The sequence below is a fragment of the Rattus norvegicus genome, chromosome 18 (assembly GCF_036323735.1).
Source record: "Rattus norvegicus strain BN/NHsdMcwi chromosome 18, GRCr8, whole genome shotgun sequence".
Taxonomy (NCBI): Eukaryota; Metazoa; Chordata; class Mammalia; order Rodentia; family Muridae; genus Rattus; species Rattus norvegicus.
In genome coordinates, this window is record NC_086036.1 from 12,794,401 (window position 1) to 12,814,745 (window position 20,345).

The 20,345-nt window shown below is 44.3% G+C and overlaps 1 protein-coding gene across 1 annotated transcript in view; it reads right to left on the reverse strand.

The window, feature by feature from the left end:
• The window catches only part of Garem1 (GRB2 associated regulator of MAPK1 subtype 1), a 165,138-nt gene that overhangs the window by 99,319 nt on the left and 45,474 nt on the right, over positions 1 to 20,345 (reverse strand). Inside the window, exon 2 of the mRNA NM_001427249.1 lies at positions 8,590 to 8,730. Within this exon, the coding sequence (NP_001414178.1) occupies positions 8,590 to 8,730 (141 nt within the window). The remainder of the gene's footprint in view (positions 1 to 8,589; positions 8,731 to 20,345) is intronic.

The window sequence follows — 20,345 nt, forward strand, 5'->3', positions numbered from 1 at the left end:
ACCTATAAGTAAGCTTCCTATGCCCTTGCTTCTCCGAATAGGAGCTGGCCACAGTCCTCTACCTTGTGTGACTTTCATTCTAGGAGGAGCCCTGCCCTCCTCTTGGGGAAAAGATAGGCCAACCAGAGGTACCTAGTTAAAAGATATACCTGTGTGAGTAGTGTCTCCTGCCCCAGTCCCTGCCCTTTATGACAGTTACATTCACCTGAGTCCAACCATGAAACTGGGCAGCCTAGACAGCCCTTCCATCCATCCGGCCACATAAAACTAGAGCAAACAAATGTTTCTTTTGTCAGTGTCAGCATGACTCTGAGGTGTGAGGACAGAGCCCTTCTGCTGGTGATTGCATTCCTTAGTTTCCTTCTCTCTCTTGAATTACTTCACTCAGCCCAGACAGTCTTCAGGCTGCATTATTCTCTGAAAATGAAATAGTAAAAGCCTTTCATCCCTCTGCCCTCCTGTTTCGTTTGACACGAAAGTCTTGATGAAAACAATCAGTCCTCGCCTGCTGTGCTCATTGGCCCCTCCCTGCTAACTCCACTGCCATTGGATTTCCCAGTTTGAGCCTTCAAGAATCCCAGGCTGAGGCTCACGTGCTCCCTGATGGCAGGCAGCAGATCTTTTTCCAGGCCCCCAGCAATGGGCAGGAGTCCAAGCTTAGTAATAGCCCATTCTTGGGCCTTGGTGCCCTAGAAGCTCTCCTTGGGTAGTCACACAGAGCTGGGCTGTGACTGCCAATGACAGTGAGAAGGTGACCACTGATGTCATCACTTACTGCTCTTCTGGAGTCAGAACGCTAGCTGAACCCTAAGGAAGGGCTAGCCAGCTACTAGCTACTTCTAACCAGTCTCTCTTTTCTAGAATAGATAGATGGCACTGTCCACACAGAACGTGCCTTCTAGACCTTTCCAGGAGACCATAGGGAGGGAAGGCCTGGAGCCATGTATGCTAGCTTCAAATCATAGTTACTGGACGGGCAACATCACCAGAGACTTAACATTTTGCATTTTTGCAAAATGCAAGTACAGAACAGACCTAGCAGGTTTGTTGTGGACATCTGTGAGGCACTACCAGGCTGAGGAACAGCCCAGAGAATGATAAACACTACCTACGGTTCACTTGTCAACTGCGGGCGGGCACGCCAGTCGTGGCTGCTGCTCGTTAGTTTGATTCTAGTAATTATTAATGGCGAGGCTGGCTGGGAGAGATGCTCCTTGGCCTGTTACGGCGGCTCTCTTTTCAAAGGAAAGTTTGCGATTTTCCATTTTTATCATAGCTTTCCCCTCGTGACAGAAAGTATACAGAACGCGGTTCAACACTGGCGATTGCTTCTGTGAACGGATGATTCACGCTAATTAAACCTGTAACTCAGGAGAGTGAAATTACTTGTTTCAACATTTCCCTTTGTTCAGTAATTATGATTCAAGGTTATATTAGATAGCGTACTATTATAATTTTGTCGTGAGTGAGACACTGTACATGTCACGCCTTTGAAAACAGGCACTGGTGCGTCAGCCCAGGTGCTTTGTTGATGAAGGGCAGTGCAGCCCCCATAGCAAGTCCAGCAGGCACGTGTGCATGCTTCCCTCTCTTTCTACACAGGAAGCGGCTCAGAGAGAAGGCTCTGCGATCATCCCGGCTTGTTGGAGATTGACCGGATTTGCAGCAGGGTGGTAATTTAAAAATAGAAGCCAACGTGCTTGGAGTTTATCTCAGACGCTTACGTCCAGGAGCAATCTGTTACCCACAGTGACAGCACGTGGTTCATGGAGGGGTGTGAATTCTCATGAGCATCGCACAATCACACTACCTGCCCAGGCAGTGAAACAGGCACACAGGTACCTCTCGTCCAAGCCAGTCTTCCTCTCCTTTTCCTTCCACTCCTCTGCTCTTGTTTCATGTCTATACTGGCATCGAGGCTATGGGCTCCCACGTGCTAAGCAAATGCTCCCCACTGAGCTATCCCCATAACCTATTTACTTTGTTCTCTGAGACAGGGTCTCACTATGTAGTCCAGGCTGGCCTTGAATTTGTAATGGTCCTACTTCTGCCTTCTCTTTAGCATCTGGGGATTAGAGGTCCAGCTCACCAGAGCCAGGCTCACCGACTTGTTTTCTTAAAGCCACGTCTTGACATGCTTCTGTTCTGTTTGGTAGTTGTTGGTCTTTAGAGACAGGGTCTCAGTATGCAGTTCAGACTGACTTTGAAGTTGCTATATATGACTAGGTTGACCTTGAACTCATGAACTTCTTACTCAGCCTCCCTTGTTCCAGACATGGACCACCAGGCCAAGTTGATAGTTTCCTTTTGCTTCTCTTGAGAGGTAAACATGAAGAATCCCTTGCTTCAGAGGCTTTGTGTGTTGAGCCATTTATAAAGTTAGACATGTAGGCTAGGTGTGGCCAGTTGGGAGACAGAGGTGGGGAGATCTCTGTGAGATCAGATCAGTCTGGTCCTCATAGTGAGTTCCAGGACAGCCATGGCTATGGAGAGAGACCCTGCCTCAAATAACAAAACAAAACAAAGTTAGAGCTACGGCAATCTCCACAACATGGTCTCAGGGAACATGTCTCCGTTTCACAGAACACGAGACAATAAACACAGTTTCAGATGGTATGTCAGAGCCAGGTCTGTGTGTGACCCTAAGCATGGATTCAATTTAAAGGAAACAGATGTCAAATTATGAATACTAAATTAGATTTAAGGCTGACTGGGGTGGGTCACACAAAGGAGATGTATTTTTGAGGTAATAATTTGAGTCAGTTAGATTAATGACTGAGCTGCAAAGAGAAAATGCATTCAATAACTTGTCATATAAACTGTGAAACACAGTCACTTATCCCTGGGAGCCTTGGCTAGAATTAAGTTGTAGGAAGGTGTTTAAGGACTTTTAAGGATGGATGTGTTCAGTTGGGTAAGTTACAGAAAGAGGCGCAGGGTGGGCGCACAGTGTGTCCGGGCAGGGCTGAATTTTGAGCCGGATGTTCTAAAAATGCAGAATCATGGTTTCCTAGGAAACCTTTGCCCATGGGGTTGTGATGGGAAGGTAGAAGGTTAAGATAAAGTTTATCTGGGATGCCTTTTGAATGCACTTATATGAAAGTAGCCACCTTCTTCCTGAACAACCGCTGCTTTTCAGAGCTTTCTCTACCATTAGCAAAACACACAGCGCTGATTGTACACGGTCTCTCAGAACTGACTGTTACCAAAAGAACTGTTTCCAGAAGAAGCCTTTGTCTGAAACATGTTGAATTACCTCAGAAGTCAGCACAAGGAGTGTCCTACAGATAGATGGATGCCAGAGTGCAGACTTCTGGATACGGTTGGCTCCTTTCAATGCTGTATGGAATTGTTTCTTTTCACATGAGACATTTCATGAGAATCTCAGACAGAATATGGAATGACTCAGAATTGGAACCTCTTAACAATGTTGAGGTTGGAAGCAGAAGTGGAGGCAGGAGGATCTCAACTCAGAGGCTACCATGGGCTATATGGTTAGACTCTGTCTAAAAACAGAATCAGAAAAGAAGAAGAGGGGGAGGAGGAAAGGAGGAGGAAGAGGAAGAAGAGGAAGAGGAAGAAAAGCAGAGGCATAGTTTCACCCCTTTCTTGGCTATGTGTGTCACACGGTGCCCAAACCCATGGGACTCCATTTACGAAGAGCATGAACTGAGGAGCAGTGCTGTCATTCCTCCTGCTGAAGCAGTATACTGCGGCATCAGACAGAAAGCAGGGCACACTCGGCCAAAACACAGGGAGCATGTTGTCCAGAGAGAGCAAGCAATTTGAGCATTAGCGTAAGTAAGAACAGTAATCCGAAAATCCGTGCTAGCCACCACAGGCAAGGAAAGCAATGGGGAAGTAGGGAAAGGTTTTCTTTACAGCAGCGGTTCAGACTGACACAGCCTCAGCTTAGGTGCAAAGCCTAAATTCTCACTGCACCAGAAGGACAAGGTCTACGGCTGTACAGAGTGAAATGGAGGGGCCAGAAGATTCACAGGAGGAATAGCATTGTCAGAGAGACCAGAAGTCTCCTCTTCAAAATTCCTAGCAATGGTACTGTCTGTCTGTCTGCTTATCTATCTTCTATCTATCTATCTATCTATCTACCTACCTACCTATCCATCTATCTATCTATGAACCTATCAATCTATCTATCCATCTATCTATAAATATAGATACAGTGATGAAATCAACTTAATCCAGTGATCGGAACTGGTCTGATTAATAACAGACACAAGGCCATTGACTTCCTACAGACACATAGTCACATACACAGTAACCTGGTACAAAGTGCACAAGTGGAATCTGATTGGGAAGTGACAATCTATAACTCTTAAACATGCCCATACCACCCAACGCAAAGACAGCCAAGAACGGTGAAGACAAAAGCAAGCTGGCGAGACCTGATGATGAAATGCGCTAAGGGGTCTACGTGATCCTGAATAGGACACAGGTAATAAAGGACATAGGTGACAGTGACAACACAGAACTCTGTGCCAGTTGTATCAGAGACTGTCCTTGTGCTTTAGGAATGCGTGGTGACTCATTAGGGCACTGTGCTGTCTGCTCCCCAATACTCAAAGTCAGGGTAGATGTGTAGGTGTCGGAATGCACATTTGGGCAGAGGAAGAACGATAAAACAAACAATCAAGTGAAAACACCAAACTGGGCCAAACCGAGCGAACGGTGTAAGGGTGAGGCCTTGAGACAACGTATAGAAGAAACTATTCAAGAACTCTCAAAATACCATTGCCTGAAGAATAGCAACAATACCAGCTAACATGCCAGTGTGGACGGGGCAAATCCCACATGGTCTCAGCCCAGGAAGAGCTACGGGTGGCCAAAAGCTGCTGAGAGAGGGAGAATCTGCCTTTTCCAGGAGCAAGCTCCCACAGAGACTGCGCAATGGAGGTCAGGTCCATACACATATACACTTGACAACGCTAAACGGACTTAGGAGGGACAGCACACGCATACGCACACATGTACACAGACATTATATATACGTGCACGTACATATATTATATATACATATAGTGTATGTGTATATATACACATGTATTGATAACTAAAGGTGGGAACATGAAGGTGGGGTGCATAGGAGTAGTGATGGGGAGAGGAAGGGTGGTAGTGACGTAGATGCAGGGCTCATGTATGAAGTTCTTAAAACAAAATTATTTTAAAAAAGCAAAAACGGTAAAAAAACAAAAAACAAAAAACAAAAAAAACCCCCAAAAACAGAGAGTGACACGCTCACACACAGACTAACAAAACCAAACTGCACAACAGCCAGAACAGCTTTGAGGCCTATTCTGCCCTCATCTGCTTCAATGACCAGAAAAACAGTTCACCTTTTGTTTAGTCCAAGATGGGAGCTTGGAACTCAGAAACCTTTCATTGGAATGGCTGCCATGATCCTACTGGTTAATCTTTGTGGAGTGCTGGAAAAGCTCTAAGCAGTCTCAAGGGTGTCTCGCTTGCACAGCCTCTGGCTTCCTCAGCACAAAGGTGCTCTCTCTATCTCACTGACACAGTAAGAAACCAGGGTTTGCCCAAGCAACAGATGAGTAAGTGGCAGAAATCAAACAGGGAGGACCTCGAGGCTGGCAGGCTTTGCTACTGTGAACTACTTATTAGGCTTCCCCCGGGAATGAACGATGAATTCCAACTTAGCTGACATCCTGAAGCTAATAATACAATAGAAACACATGCCTGGGGAGTGCATCCTCTGCTAATTACAGCCAGAGCTCAAATAAGCAAGAACAATGGGAGCGATGGCTTTTCTTCCCACACTACACTTTAAGGCTCTTTCTTCCGAGGGCTGAACTTTGTAATAAATCTCTTCTTGGAAACAAACAGTATGCCGCTGCAAACTACGCATGGTGGGGCACACATATATCTGTGTAGGCAGGGGGATGGTTTGGGCCCAGAAAATTGATATAGGTCTGGGAAACAGTGAAACTTTGCCTGAAATCTAAGAAAACAGTTTACGAATATGCCACACAAACCACTGACATGATCATATCTAAATTAATAAATCTTAGTAGAATATAATATATTATAATTACAATATAATATAAGCTTCTTGCTGAAGCAATTGGAGGAAAGCATCAGAAGCCTGAGACCCACACTCCCCCCACCAATCCCCCCAACCACCCCCCACCTCCTGCTGGTCTGACCATAAATGACTTCAGGAGGCACTTGGTCTCATATCAGGTGTCTCTTTCTTTAATTTGTTTTCTATATGTTAATGTAAAGTGGTATGACCTTAGTGTCCCCGCTCCTTAATTTAGCCTTGGCAGTCTGTTTCATTAAACATTATCCATATCTTTGCAACAAGTGGCTTTGCAGGCATCATCCATCATTCCTCATACAGAGAATAAGTGTCTGAACACGCCACACCTTTCTTCCCAGTGGAAGATGGATAGTCATTAATATAAAAGTATAAGCTCAAAATAGTAATGTCTGCTGTTGTTTGGGGGTGGGGATCTTACCATTCGGCCCTGGATGCCCTTCTCCAACTTTAATTGCATTTTTAGCCGTGGAAATCCTGATGCCAGTCTCATGCAACCATTTAGACCTAGGCCATCATTGAGACCAACTGAAGGAGAATTTGTACAGATAGGACTCAGCGACCAGTCTCTCCAGAACAAGCTATTTGATCCCACTGTGTAGCCAAGACTTTGATCCCTGGACCGAACACCCATTTCCACAAAGAAGTTCAATTGTAGACTGTTAGAAAAGATACACGAGGCAGGGTTGTCTCCAAGACAGGGTTTCTCTGTGTAGCTCTGGCTGTCCTGGATTTCCCTCTGTAGACCACATGGCCTTGAACTCCACCTGAGATCCTTGAACTCCACATGGCCTTGAGATCCACCTGCCTCTGCCTCCTAACTGCTGGGTTTAAAGGCGTGTGCCGGCACCGCCCAGCAAGAGACATTTTTCATCTCATTTGTTAAGGAATGTTTACTTAACTGGTGAGTGAGGAAGGCATTTGTGAGCAGGGAAAGCAGCAAGGGAATGAAGACAAGTGAATGTGGCATGGAGTCAGCCGTCCAGAGCCAATCCAGGACTCCACACTGGAGGAGCGGCAGGCCAGAGGCAGGCCAGAGGTTGAGCAGGGGGAGGTGACTGACATTCTACAGTAGAATGTCCCCTCGTTAGAGAAGATAAAGATTGGAGAAATAGGCAGAGCTCTGCAGGCCCAAGTCTAGGCAGGAGGGGTCTCCATTGAGGTTTGAGAGAACGACCTTCTGGGAAGACTGGTTTGACAGAAATGCTCACCGTGTTTTATAGAAATTTCTAAAGTTCGAGTTCATCAACAGAACACAGCCTGGTAAAAACATTCACGGCAGCAATTTATTTCTTAGTTTTTCATAAAGAGAGAAACCAGAGTTTGAGCCTGCTGAAAATAAAGCGGACTTGTTGTGGGTGGGAACCTCTTTGAGGAGAATCTGGATGACCCAGACAGCTTGTAAATTCCCCACTCCTATGAGCGCTGCCCAGTTGCCTGCCTTCTAGTCTGATCAACACAGCACCTTCCCCAGGCTCCTCTACTCATGTTCCACCATAAAGCCCACTCAAGCAACTAAGTAGCTAGCAGAATTAGGAAAAACCAATTGTGGGGCACAAGAGTTCTCTTTCCTATGATATTTCTGAAAGGTTTTTCTCCTGTTTTTAAGTTTGGTGAGCAGCTGAAGAATTCTAAGAATTAAAAAGGCCACAAAGGATGTTTTACTCACTAGATACTGGTTGCATGAAAACCACTTGCCTACTATTTGTAGAACATGGTAAATTCTGTTTTCAAATAGTCTGCTAAGCAATGGAGATGTGTCTGCCAAAGCTAACACAGCAGCCCAAGTCACACAGTTTATGGTTGGCTGGATAAGATATCCTGCTATAACTTTAAGAAAAGTTGAATAACAGATAAGAAGTTAATAACCTTATATAACAAACTGTAAAACCAGAAGATAGCAGACGGTGATGCATTTGGTTTTAAAAACCGATTTATAATCTAACCCTACTGAAAGTTTATTGAAGCAAATAGAGCACAAGTTTTGTTCTGACCACAGGATTCACAACACTGTGTTCAATGGCATCCCGGATCCGAATGAAGTTCAAAGTAACTTAATCTGAACAATGAGGTCAGGGTCTGCTATGTCCTAAAAGACTAACTGGGGGGAGGGGCAAGCCCAGGCACCTTAACCTCTAAACGGATACTTTTAAACTCAGGGAACGCTGTGCACTTGTGAAATGGCACCTTGTGGAGTTGTACGTCCCAGTCATTCATGAGAGCGACACTCAGGCTGTACTCAGGCACCAGACTGTGGAGCTCAGGGACTGGCCATACACAGTGCTCCAGTTTCAAGACCACGGAGGAATTCTCCGAGTAAAAATGTCACCTTAGAAACACCCAGCTTCAGTAACTACAAATATCTATGACAAAATGGAGGCACCATGGGTTAAAACATAACGACCCAGAAGTGTCTGATTCTTTCAAGTGGGCATCTCTCGAGTTCCTGCTGCAAGGATAGAACAACATCGGCTCTTCAGGCCCCACCCCACCCGTGTCCTGCGGGGTCTCACCTGCATAATGTACAGGGATCTCTATCTTTGGCCCAATGACATAGTGACCTTCTTCCAGGCTGTGGGCAGTGATGGTGGTCCACTGGCGGCACGAGTGGATCAGCAGGTAGTCATTCTCCCGCAGCCCTTCCACGCACTCTCCTAGAAAACACAATTCAGTGAGAAAGTTGGAATTCAGACCTGCGGACTCCACACCCTACAACCGAATTTCTTTAGTTTCAACTTGTATGACTAGAGAGATGGCTCAGTCTGGAAAGGCAGGCAAGCACGAGGACCTGAGTTCAATCCTCAGCACTGGGGAGGTGGAAGCGGGAGGACCCCTTGTGCTGGCTGACTGGCCAGCCTAGCCAATCAGCAGGCTCCAGCTTCAGTGAAACATCTGTCTAAAAAACGGTGGTGCTGCCTGTGCCCTGGACTATTCGCTGCCCCATCCTACCTGCCCTTGGGGGTTGGAGGTGAGGTGTCTTGGAGCCAAAAACACAGACTCCAGGAGCGGGTGAGAAATGCCGCAGCAGCAAGCTCATGTGAACTGGCTCTAAATTCCTTTAACACCGTCCACCCGTGCCCCACAGGTCCCAAGAAAACAGGCACTCCGGAATGGCTGACACTGTCTGTACCAGCATCCTTGGTCTTGAAGGTGGTCTGTAATTCAGCCCTCCTGTAGGACATGGTTTTGTGGCCGTGCAGCCACCCAGCTGTTCCTGTTACGTGGTGGTGCTTGGTTATACCTGGTTCTACTGGAGCTGGAGGCCATGGTAGTCTAGGCTACAGGATTTAGGGTTTAGTTGTCCCCATTTCTCAAAACAACAACAACAACAACAACAACAACAGCAGCAGCAGCAGCAGCAGCAGCAGCAGCAGCAGCAGCAGCAGCAGCAGCAGGAACAAACACAAGGGAAAAAGGTAGCATTAACCTCTGGTGCTCCCCCTCCCCACGTTACTTACAAACAAATTGACAGTTTAAAATACAATATAAATTTCTTCAGTTGGAAAAAAATGGAGAAGAGAAATAAAGAAAAAAAGGAGTTTCCGTACCAAGTTGAAAACTCTACATAGGGCCCCCGACAGATGGTTTCCATTGCCTTGACAACATGGCGCTCACATGCATCAGCCTACCTACATGGTTGTGGCTTGATGACAAAACCACTCAGTGCCTAGAGCGGGCACAGCTCAGATGCTGCTCTTGTCATTTCCTGTGGTCTGACAACGTCACCGAGAAGGCATCGCTCCTTCCCGGGTGAGGATGCGAAGTGATGTGTGTAAACTCACAGGGTCAATGAGCAGAAAAGTGGGTTCAGCTGTACACCAGAGGGGGCCAAAGCTTAGCTCGAAACCACTCCAATAAAACTATCAGAAGTAAACTTCCGGGAGTGGAAAGAGGGCCTGACATTAAGTGCATATATTTCCTTTTAAGTTCCACGCGTCCATCCGCCAGTTCTCTCTGGCTCGCCACCAACCCTCCCAATCAATTAAGTGTAATGAAGCTTTATAACATCCAGATGAAATTATTTCTTGTTTTAATACTCTCCAAAGCACCTTTTTAGCCTTCTGCAACGATGACAAACTATTTCAAAAAGGGAAATCCACTTCTTGAAATGTAAAAGATGTTTTTCAGATGCCGACAAAATCCAGCCCATTAACTCTGGGTTAGTCATTTTAAATGCTCAATGAAAATATCTGGTGAGGTTAATTCCTTCATGGGGAAGACAGCTTTCTTCATTTTTTATGTTTAGTACAATAATTAAGAGTTATTAGTGATGCAACTGTATGTTTTGAAATGGTGTTTGCAGACCTCTTTAAAATGAAAAGATTCCGTACTTTTCCAATCATTAACGAAGGCAGTAATGAGACTGCTTGGTTGTTCCACTCATAGCCAGGGAACTGACTTCTAAACCATCATGATGATCTCTGAAACAGTTTTAATGAAAGAATATTTTATTTTGGAGGATGGAAACAAAGACAAATATTTTACTGATAGGAATGGCCTGGAGGTAGTGTTCATTAGCAGGATGGGAAGGTCTGATTCGTGTTGGGTGTGTGGGGGTGGGGTGGGGGGCTGGGGTTCTCAGACTCCTCTGCACCTCATGTTTTGGGAAGGCTAGGCTATTTAGTAACAACATCTCCTCGTGTACTTATCAGCCCTTTGCATTCCTCAGGCATATTAAAGCAGGAAGGAAAGGTCTAGGCGCTCTATTCCAGGGAGATATTAAGCAGTACCCACCGCAGCAGCCCATGGGAGGGTGAGCATGCAGCAGGTGTGTTCGCAGACCAGCTGTCCAGCCGCGCAGGGCCACCTCCACTGTGTGGGCTCGGGCAGGACCTCTGCTTCTCATTGGCGAGAGGGGTAACACAACCCCTGTTTCCCAGAGAACACACAGTGACTAGAACAAAGGGTGTCGTGGCCAAGTCTAATCTGTTATGAGTGGGCAGAGAACTTCAGCCATTAAGGTCCACTTCCCCCTAAATGTTAGTCCGCCATTGTGATTTTAGGCCATGCTACTCTTCTGTGCGGTCGAGGAGTCTGCTCAGAGTTGTACAGCTAGTTAGTGGCGACTCATTTGCATTTCTTCCTCATCTTCTGCCACAACACTGGCCTTTACCTGGAAAACCACTGGCAGTAACTCAGGAAACAGGGGGAAGCTGACCCCAGGCTTCCAGTTTCATTCATTTACTCAACCAGTACAGCAAGCAGTCGTCTGAGCACATGGGTCTCATGCATTAGCAAACGGCGACAACAGCAACAACAACAACAACAACAACAAGCGCTCACTATCCTCAGACAGCTGATGCCACCAAGAACAGTGAAGGATTTCATCATCCATGAGTTACATGAGACATGAAAATTATTAAAGGGATGGTCAAGTATTAGAAAGGTGTCATGAATGTCTGAGGGGGCAGGCTGTTTGCTTGTCTGTTTATTTATGTGGTGTGTGTATGTATGTGGTGTGTGTATGTATGTGGTGTGTGTATGTATGTGGTGTGTGTAGGTATGTGGTGTGTGTAGGTATGTGGTGTGTGTAGGTATGTGGTGTGTGTATGTATGTGGTATGTGTATGTATGTGGTGTGTGTAGGTATGTGGTGTGTGTATGTATGTGGTGTGTGTAGGTATGTGGTGTGTGTAGGTATGTGGTGTGTGTAGGTATGTGATGTGTGTAGGTATGTGGTGTGTGTATGTATGTGGTGTGTGTATGTATGTGGTGTGTGTATGTATGTGGTGTGTGTAGGTATGTGGTGTGTGTATGTATGTGGTGTGTGTATGTATGTGGTGTGTGTAGGTATGTGGTGTGTGTATGTATGTGGTGTGTGTATGTATGTGGTGTGTGTATGTATGTGGTGTGTGTAGGTATGTGGTGTGTGTAGGTATGTGGTGTGTGTATGTATGTTGGTGCACATGTACCATGATGCCTGTACCCACTTTATCTGTATTGCTTTTTTTTTTTTTTTTTTAATTTCTGTGAGCAGGCAATGGAGGAGTTGGTAGAAATAGAAAGGAGACCTGGTTCTGTCATTTCAGGAGCCCACAGTGTGCTCATGTGTAATTTCATGGGAGGGAGCACAAGACCCATGCTGTGTAAAAGAGAGAAGCAATCTAGGCTGGGCCTGGTACTTCAGCAGAGATGATGAAAGTGTTAAGAGGAGACAGAGTCATTGGGCTTTTCCTGTGATGGATGAGCTTGGCTCAGAGCAGAAGAGGAGATGGGAGTCTTCCAGGAGCCCGGGAATGAACACTCCCACGCCAGGAACATGAATCTGGAGAAAGCGGAGCCCCGAGGCCCATATGGGAACCAGGGGGAGAGCATACGGCCACTCAGGGATAAAGGAAAGATGCCATTTTCTGCAAGTGAATTGTCGTGTCATAAAGAACGTTTTAATTTTATTCCACAGTGGGCTCTAAAGTGGCACCCAAAAACCAACTGCAGTCGAGTTAATCAAACTGGAAGCTTAATGTTCAGCCCTGCAGTTTGCTGGTGTAGCAAACGCTAGTAAGAGGCTCACAATGGCTTTCGGAGCCATAAAGTAGGAAGGAAGCGATGCCCATTTTTGAGCTCATGTCTTATTTTATTTTTCCACAACTGATCTGTGTGTCTGCTTTAGGCAAAATACATTTCATGAAACTTGTCTGGAGATAAAACAACACAATAACTTAAAATATCCCAGGGTAGGTCACTAATAAAGAAGTGGAATTAAATGAATTCATAAAGCAAACATCTTTTGTGATATAATTATCCTGGTGCTTAACTACGTATAATGTTCTAAAAGTTAGCTCAGTGTTGTCGTAATAAGAAGCCTAAAGGAAGTGGGTGTCACATTGCAAAATATGTGCACATCATCCTGAAAGTTAACATGCTCTGGGACACACTTCATGTGCTTTGACCTTGTTCCCCTAACAATAATCCATACATTCCTTTTAAGATAATCCATATATATGTATATGAATATATGTATATATTAACACTAGGTAATGTCAAAGGATGTCTGCTTTAAAATAATGCTCAATTTCAAAATCCAAAATCAGTATTTATGAGCTGGATATGTATAAGTGAGTAACTCTCCCTTCTGCCCTTTGGCTGATTGTACAAACTGTCCTCCCAAATCCCCTTTCTGTCGCCTCCTCTCAGTGTTCTCCCTTCATCAGCTACCACAGAAGCAGGGCAGGCTCTGGCCTTTGCCTGTCCCACCTTTCACCCTCCTTTACAGCCCCGCACCTTTCTCCAGGGTCCCTTAGCTACAGGCAGCTCCCCAGCTCATGCCATCAGTTGCTAATTTCTATGTGGAGCACGTGGTGGAGGCGAGGCTATTTTCTACACCCCTCTGGAGGGATGCCCTCCCCCTGCGCGCCAGGTATACAGCATACACCATACAGGATTCCTGATGCTGACGGAGGGAGAGTCAATTATATCCTAGTCCTGGCCAAACATCAGTGAACAAACCAAACGAAAGAGCTGACGCTCTTCTCTTCTCTAACTTATTTAGATATTACTACATGTAAGCACAATTAAAAGTATAGTATCCTATTACTCTATTCACACGTCTTCAGATGTCTCTACTCATCCTGTGGCTACACAGCCCAGGGCATGTGTAACCTTATGTCCCTGCTCTACATTTGACTCCCAAAGGGCTCTTTTCTGTTCAAATATTTGCTCAATCTTATGTAACTGGTCCCTAAAATCACCTTCTGTTCTTCTCTTTATAGTTTCACTTCCATATGCCCAGCTCCTCACCCTATTGTTCTTAAAAGCCAGCCCTAATGGCATCTACACGAGTGCCCCTCGACGCCAAGCCTAATCCTAACATCAAGCCCGATTCCACTAATTTAAATCACAACAATTTTGTAGCTTTGTTTATAGCCTATGCTGGAATTATACATTTATTTTAGAGTTATGAGGTCAACTTTCGAACGTATGTGCATAAATGTGGAGATAAAATAAAGAATTTATTAACTTGTCTTGCCGGGCTATGGAGTCATTTTCTTCCAGCCACCTGCAAGCCTCAGGCAGAAGGATTCTAAGTTGCAGGACAGTCTTGGTTACAGAGTGAGTTTAAAGGCAGCCTCGGCTACATAGCCATCCGCTGTTTCAAACACAAAAATGACAGGTGCATGAGTTGTCGGGCCTGAGAAGCATGATTTCAGGGTGAAAGGAGAAAAGACATTCAGGACTATAAATACAGGCTGTGGCAGTGTATCTCACCAGACCCCACAGAATGCAAAACACAGGCCACATGCATGACCCTTGGTTTCACTGTACTTTTAAATATTCCAAAGTGTTAATCTTTGTCTGGAATATCCTGCTCCATGTTGGATCATAACTGAACACGCACCTCATAACCACTCTAGCTTGCCCACCAGTACAGCGGAATACATGTGAGTTACTGTGCATGTATCTTCTGGTGTGTATGAATTACTTGTATGGTTCTGAATCACCCTCAATAGATTACATAGCACTCCCCACAGTAGAACACAAGTATGTCAAATGCTCCTTTTATTTCTAAACAGGAAAGGACTTTAAGTCATCTCTAATAAAAATTTAATAAAAAAATCTGAAATTTGAAATGTTCTAAAACCCAGTATGTTTTGAATGCTACCATGATGTCACAAGAGGAAAGTTCCACACATGACCTCATATGAGAGCTGTCGCTGAAATGTGAGTCAACTAAAAATCCTGCACAGTTCTTTCTGGTTGAGTATCCTGAGTGTACATAGGATGGAAATGCACTCTGTGTTTACACCTAGGTCCTGAGATGTATCTGCAAATATCACATAATTTAAAAAGAAAATCCATAATTCTGTACTAAGTGGACTCAACTAAATGTGTCCTTGTATTAAGTCTGTTTGCTCTTGACTAACAGGTTTTCTCAGTATTAATGTTTAGACAAAGCCGAAGACTCAGGCAATCATACCCTTGTTGGATTTGTTTGGGGGATGTTCCTGTCATATAAAACATGGGCTGAGTTTACAGAACAGCAGCAGCGAAGAGGCCAAACACATTTGATCTTAATAATTCCCCACACTGTGGGAATCACATCACTATGGCAACTATAAAATTGAAGCTTATTAACAAATTCACATTTGTTCCCGGTGTTTCTGGTGCTGTATTTCACACCAGAGCTAATGGCTGGTCAGGAACTTGGAGCTTTCACACCACGGAACTGCTTCTACTCCTTGCAACTCCCAGAATGCCTGACTTTGCATACTGACTCCTTTTTCTAAATTGGCTTTCATTCCTGGATGACGTAATTTCATCTCAGCACCTTCAGCAGAACTCTGACTAAGACAGACACTCACATGCTTGTTGACAGATTACTAAAGCCCAACTGAAATAATGACTTGTTAATGGCTTTGCAGTGAGAATCAATCACTGAAGTTGGAATTTTTATTTGTTGTGGACATCAGGGGCTAAACACCAAATATGTTTGCTTTTCTCTCCCTGTGTATAAAGGAGCAAGGTGCCTTATTGCCTTAACAGTTGGCCCTGCCACATTTCCCAAGTTCTAGCCAATGGTGTGTAAGTAAGGACACTGCCTTCTTCCTGCCCTGGTCATACCCACTGAAGAGCTCCACAAGTCCTATGAGAACTAGTGATTTCCAAAGGAAGGAAACTGCCAGTAGTCTGGGCTCCCTAATCGATAGAGAGTAGAACAAATTACCTACTGCATGGCTGACCACACACAGGCCTGAGAAAGAGCCTTCTGCTGGGGCATTACCCCAGTGTCAGCTCCAGGATCCCCTTCTTGTTTCAATAGTTAGCAAAGCTTCCATTAGCATAACCTTCAACACCAGCAGTCTCACAGCAACCATAGTGTGTTACCAGAGGCTATTTTAAAAGCAGTCTGCATAAATAAAAACTTCTTTGCCCTTTGAAAAGGTATTTAGAGGCAACTCCTTTGTTCAGCTGATTTCGTTCTATAAATTAAGGAATATAATAAATGATCTAATTGAACATTTTTAATGGGGGGGGGTGTCTTAGCAGTTTCTCTATCTTCCAGACGGACAGACATTGCAGAATGCCCTTGTGATACGTCTGTCCCAAAGGACTTTATAAAGCACATGATGAAAAGGTATTCATGTGGAAGGAGAGGAGTTGAAGAGCAATCACAGACTAACAGCTCACATGTTGTCTGCGCGGGAAAGATAGGAAGGGCTGCAAAGAGGAAGTAGCAGAAAGGGAGGAGAATTTTCACAGAAATAACGAATTGGCCAGTAACCATCGAGAGGGAAAAGCTATAAAGCCATCAGGAAGGATGAGGTCACATGAAATCATGAGAGCCAGGTAATAGTATGAAATCAGTGGGAACTGAAGAAACTGAATTCCAGAGAACAGGAGAAAAGGCTGTGTTAGCTTCACTGCTGAGTTAAGAGAATGTCGAGCTGAAGACGAGAGAACAGCATCACTCTAACACAGGGACCATGTCTGAAGCTGCTTGGCAAGGGTCTGAAGGCATCAAAGGGGTCAAGTCGATGGTCTTTTTTAAAAACTTGTGGGACAGATAACATGTGTGGAAAAAACCACAATGAAACAAGCATCATCTTAATGCTGGACAAACACAGTAATGGTTTTAGGATCATCTAATAAAAATGTTCTATATGCCCCATGATCCTCCAAGGACATGAGAGCATTTCTGTCCCACAGATAGCAGTCGTGACCTTCAGCACCGTGGCCTGTTTCTAGCATAATCATTTTGTGAACAATGGTCTCTGGTAAAAAAAAAAAAAAAAAAAAAAAAGATAACTGGCACAGTCAACAATCATACCCTTTGACCTATCTGATGGTCACAGAGGCAACTGTCCCTTGTGTATGATGAGAGGACCCTGCAGCCCACAGAGAGACAGTTTTGACCCCAAGCCAAATGCACGATGTAATCTAGTAAGAATTCTATCCGTTTCCAACTCTGGCCAACAAGATCAGGAATGTTGGGAGTGGGGTACCTGGATGAACAGGCTTGGAAATCTTCTCTGCATGCTAATGTGCTACCCAGAATTTGAAGAGAACCAGGAGAGACTCTATCCCATTGGGTGATTCAGTTCTTGAGTTCTTATACATTTGAGAAACAAGTTTCTTACCATACATGAACTAAAATATGTTTCATTGTGTAAGACTTTCATTTTTTTATGGGGTCCTTTAAGTGCAAAAATTCTTAGTTCAGATGAAGTCAAATAGATTTTTCTTTTGTTATTTGTACTTTCAAACATGAACTGCTACTGTTTAACGTACAGTCAAGGAGAACCATGCCTGTGTTTTCTTTTCATAGCTTTATTTTTTTATATTTAGGTCTACAATTCGTGTTAAATTTTGTGTATGTCATTAGATACTGCGCATGCGGATATTAAAAAATGTAACCATCAGCTTCTGCAACGGTGACCCTTTCCTCACTGAACTGTCATGCTCACTGTCAAAACCTGCGCATATGTGTAAGGGTTACTTCCAGTCTTTCCTCGCCATTCAACTACCTCCTATTTTTATAATATTATACTGTCTAAGTGTGCTTTTATTATAACTTTTGAAAATGGGAAATTGAGTCTGACAACTTGTTTTCAAAATTGGTTGGGTTTTTCCGGGTTCCTTTTATCCAGGCTAATTTTAGAACTATCAGTTTTGGCAGAAAAGAAAGCAGTGATTTTGGTAACTGTTTAATCTATAGATCGATTTGGTGATTACTATTTTAGAACTGTTAATATTTATATCTATGAACAAGTGATGCCTTTCTATTCATTTGGATCATATGTAATAATATCCATTAATAATGTACACTTTCCAGTACACAAGTCCTCTAACACTTTTGCTAACCATGTGAGACTGTAGTCATTCTTTTTGAGAGCAGCAGGAAACACCGTTTTACAGTGCCCACTCCTAACGTAAGATTCACAGTTATCTTCTGCACACTGCTCTCAGTATTCAGCAATGCTGCTGAACTTCTTGGCTCTAGCATAATTGGTAAAAATTACATATTCTTTAGGATGTTGCATTTATAAGCACAGGTTATCCGTAAACAGAAGTAGTTTTACTTCCCCATTCCAATTTGGACACTTTTTTTTCCTCAGTATCACTGGCTAGAATCTCCAATAGAACACTAAAGCTATGTGGCCACCACATCTCTCTAAGAGAGGCCATTCTCTTCTTTTTTTCTTTATTCTTCCTGAGAGGTGGAATTTGATATGACCTTGGATGTGATCACTCCCTCAGTAGTATCCATCTCAGGCTCCAAGGAGAACTCAGGACCAGGGTCTGAGGCCAGGGCTGGGGCAAACAGAAGAAACCTGGGCCAAAAACCATCATGAAACATGCATAGATGACATCTTTTCTACAGTGGGTACTGACAGGATTGTAACAGTTTACAGTGGTGCGTAATGCTATCACAGAGTAGGGGTAAGGCCGCCCCATACCCACAGTCCATTTAATGAACAGGCGTGACTCTGCACAGCTCCTCCCAGGCATCTCGCTTTGGCAATGAGCCCGCAGCACAGAAATCCTAGTTTCATGCAAAGCTTGGGAGATCCCTGTTTCCTGAGACTGTGAAAAAAATTCAAAGAATAGGAATTTAATTCTCGGGAGTAGAATCTATGATGATATGCTAACCCAATCAGGAAGGTTTTTTCCCTTGGTCCCAGGATACTTCTATTCTTGGAAGACATTCCGATTAAGTATGCATATGCTGTCATGGCATGCTGCCTAACCAAGAGTGATTTCTTTTTTTGTTCCTTTGCCAATCAAATGTATCTCATGTTTAGCAAGTGAAGATAGACAGAAGCTAAGATCTCCACAGACGGACCTTTGAGTGCATACACACAAAGCCAAAGAGCCCTTGGGTTCCCACCTAGACCACTGTCAATCAGATCTGCAGGTTCCCACCTAGACCACTGTCAATCAGATCTGTAGGCCCAATGTAATTTGCTCCTGCTCTGTTACACTCCACAAAATCTCTGGACAACACAAAATGTATTCCAATGAAAAGAGTCTTCCATATAAAGTCATCAATATCCACATACACTCTACAGAGAAATCAAGCAGTCAGCTCTTACTCAATCCTTAATCCTCTCAAGGAAACCTGAGACTTGTTCAAGTGCCTTCTACTGATCTGTCCTGCCTATACCAACACTAAGAAATCTATGTGACCCAGGGTTCTGCTTTCAGATGAATACTGTATTCAAAGGTCTAAAGATTATAATCTTGAATTTGAAGCAAGTCAAGGCACTGTGTTTTCACATTTTATTCTTTATTCTAAGAAAGGAAAGAAGAGATTATTTTAGTCAAAGCAATGACTAGTAACGTATGTGTTCAGGGGACTACCAGCGAAGTGTAAGCAGTAAGGAATGCATGGGACAAAGGGGAGAGAAGAGTAGGTCTATACTATCACCTCTCTTTAAATAAGCAGCGACAGAGGAGTCCTTTTCTAACAGCAGATTTACCAGTTATGATACCTAAGTCCTTCTGCCTGAAACAGTACTACGCCTAATTAAGTCAAGCCCCAGATTCTGTACTCCGAAAAGGCAAGCTGTAGCTAACACTTTAGAGATAAGAATTCTACAGAAGGGAAGTTTTAGAAAACAGCAGGTGGGTAGCTGTGGTTCTCACAGTTCTCTATAAGCCAGTGTGGTGGCCGGAGGGCAGTGTGGAATCCTTCAGGAAAGACTCAGATTTACAGGGGAAAGGAATTCACTGAAAACCCACTGAGCTACGGTGCGGTCAGAGCTGCCCAGGAAGCCTGATAGAGTCGTGTTGTTGCCCCTGCCACCTTGTGCTGGATACTCGCAATTGGCACCTTGTGCTGGATACTCGCAATTGGCACCTTGTGCTGGATACTCGCAATCAGTAAGACCACTCTTCCATCTGAGTGGTATCTATGACAGAGGTTCTCAACATGTGGGTCTGGGTCCCTTTAGGGGGGTCCGACACCCTTTCATAGGGGTTACACCAGATATCCTGCATCAGATATTTACATCAAGACCCATAACAGTAGGAAAATTATAGTTATGAAGTAGCAATAAAAACAATGTTATGTTGGGTATCACAACAACATGAGGATCCTATTAAAGGGCTGCTGCATTAGGAAGGTTGAGAACCACTGCTCTCCACACTGTGAGAAGATGCTCACACCACAAATGGTCCACAGACACCGAGACCCAAGTCCAGGCAGGTGTCACCCCAGACTCCACCGGGCATCAAGAGCAAAGCACCAGGCACATTCCTAGAGTTTCTCCCTTCAACTCTCAGGTTCTAATAGTTTATGAGGAAGTGATGACTCCATGTGGTACATGGGA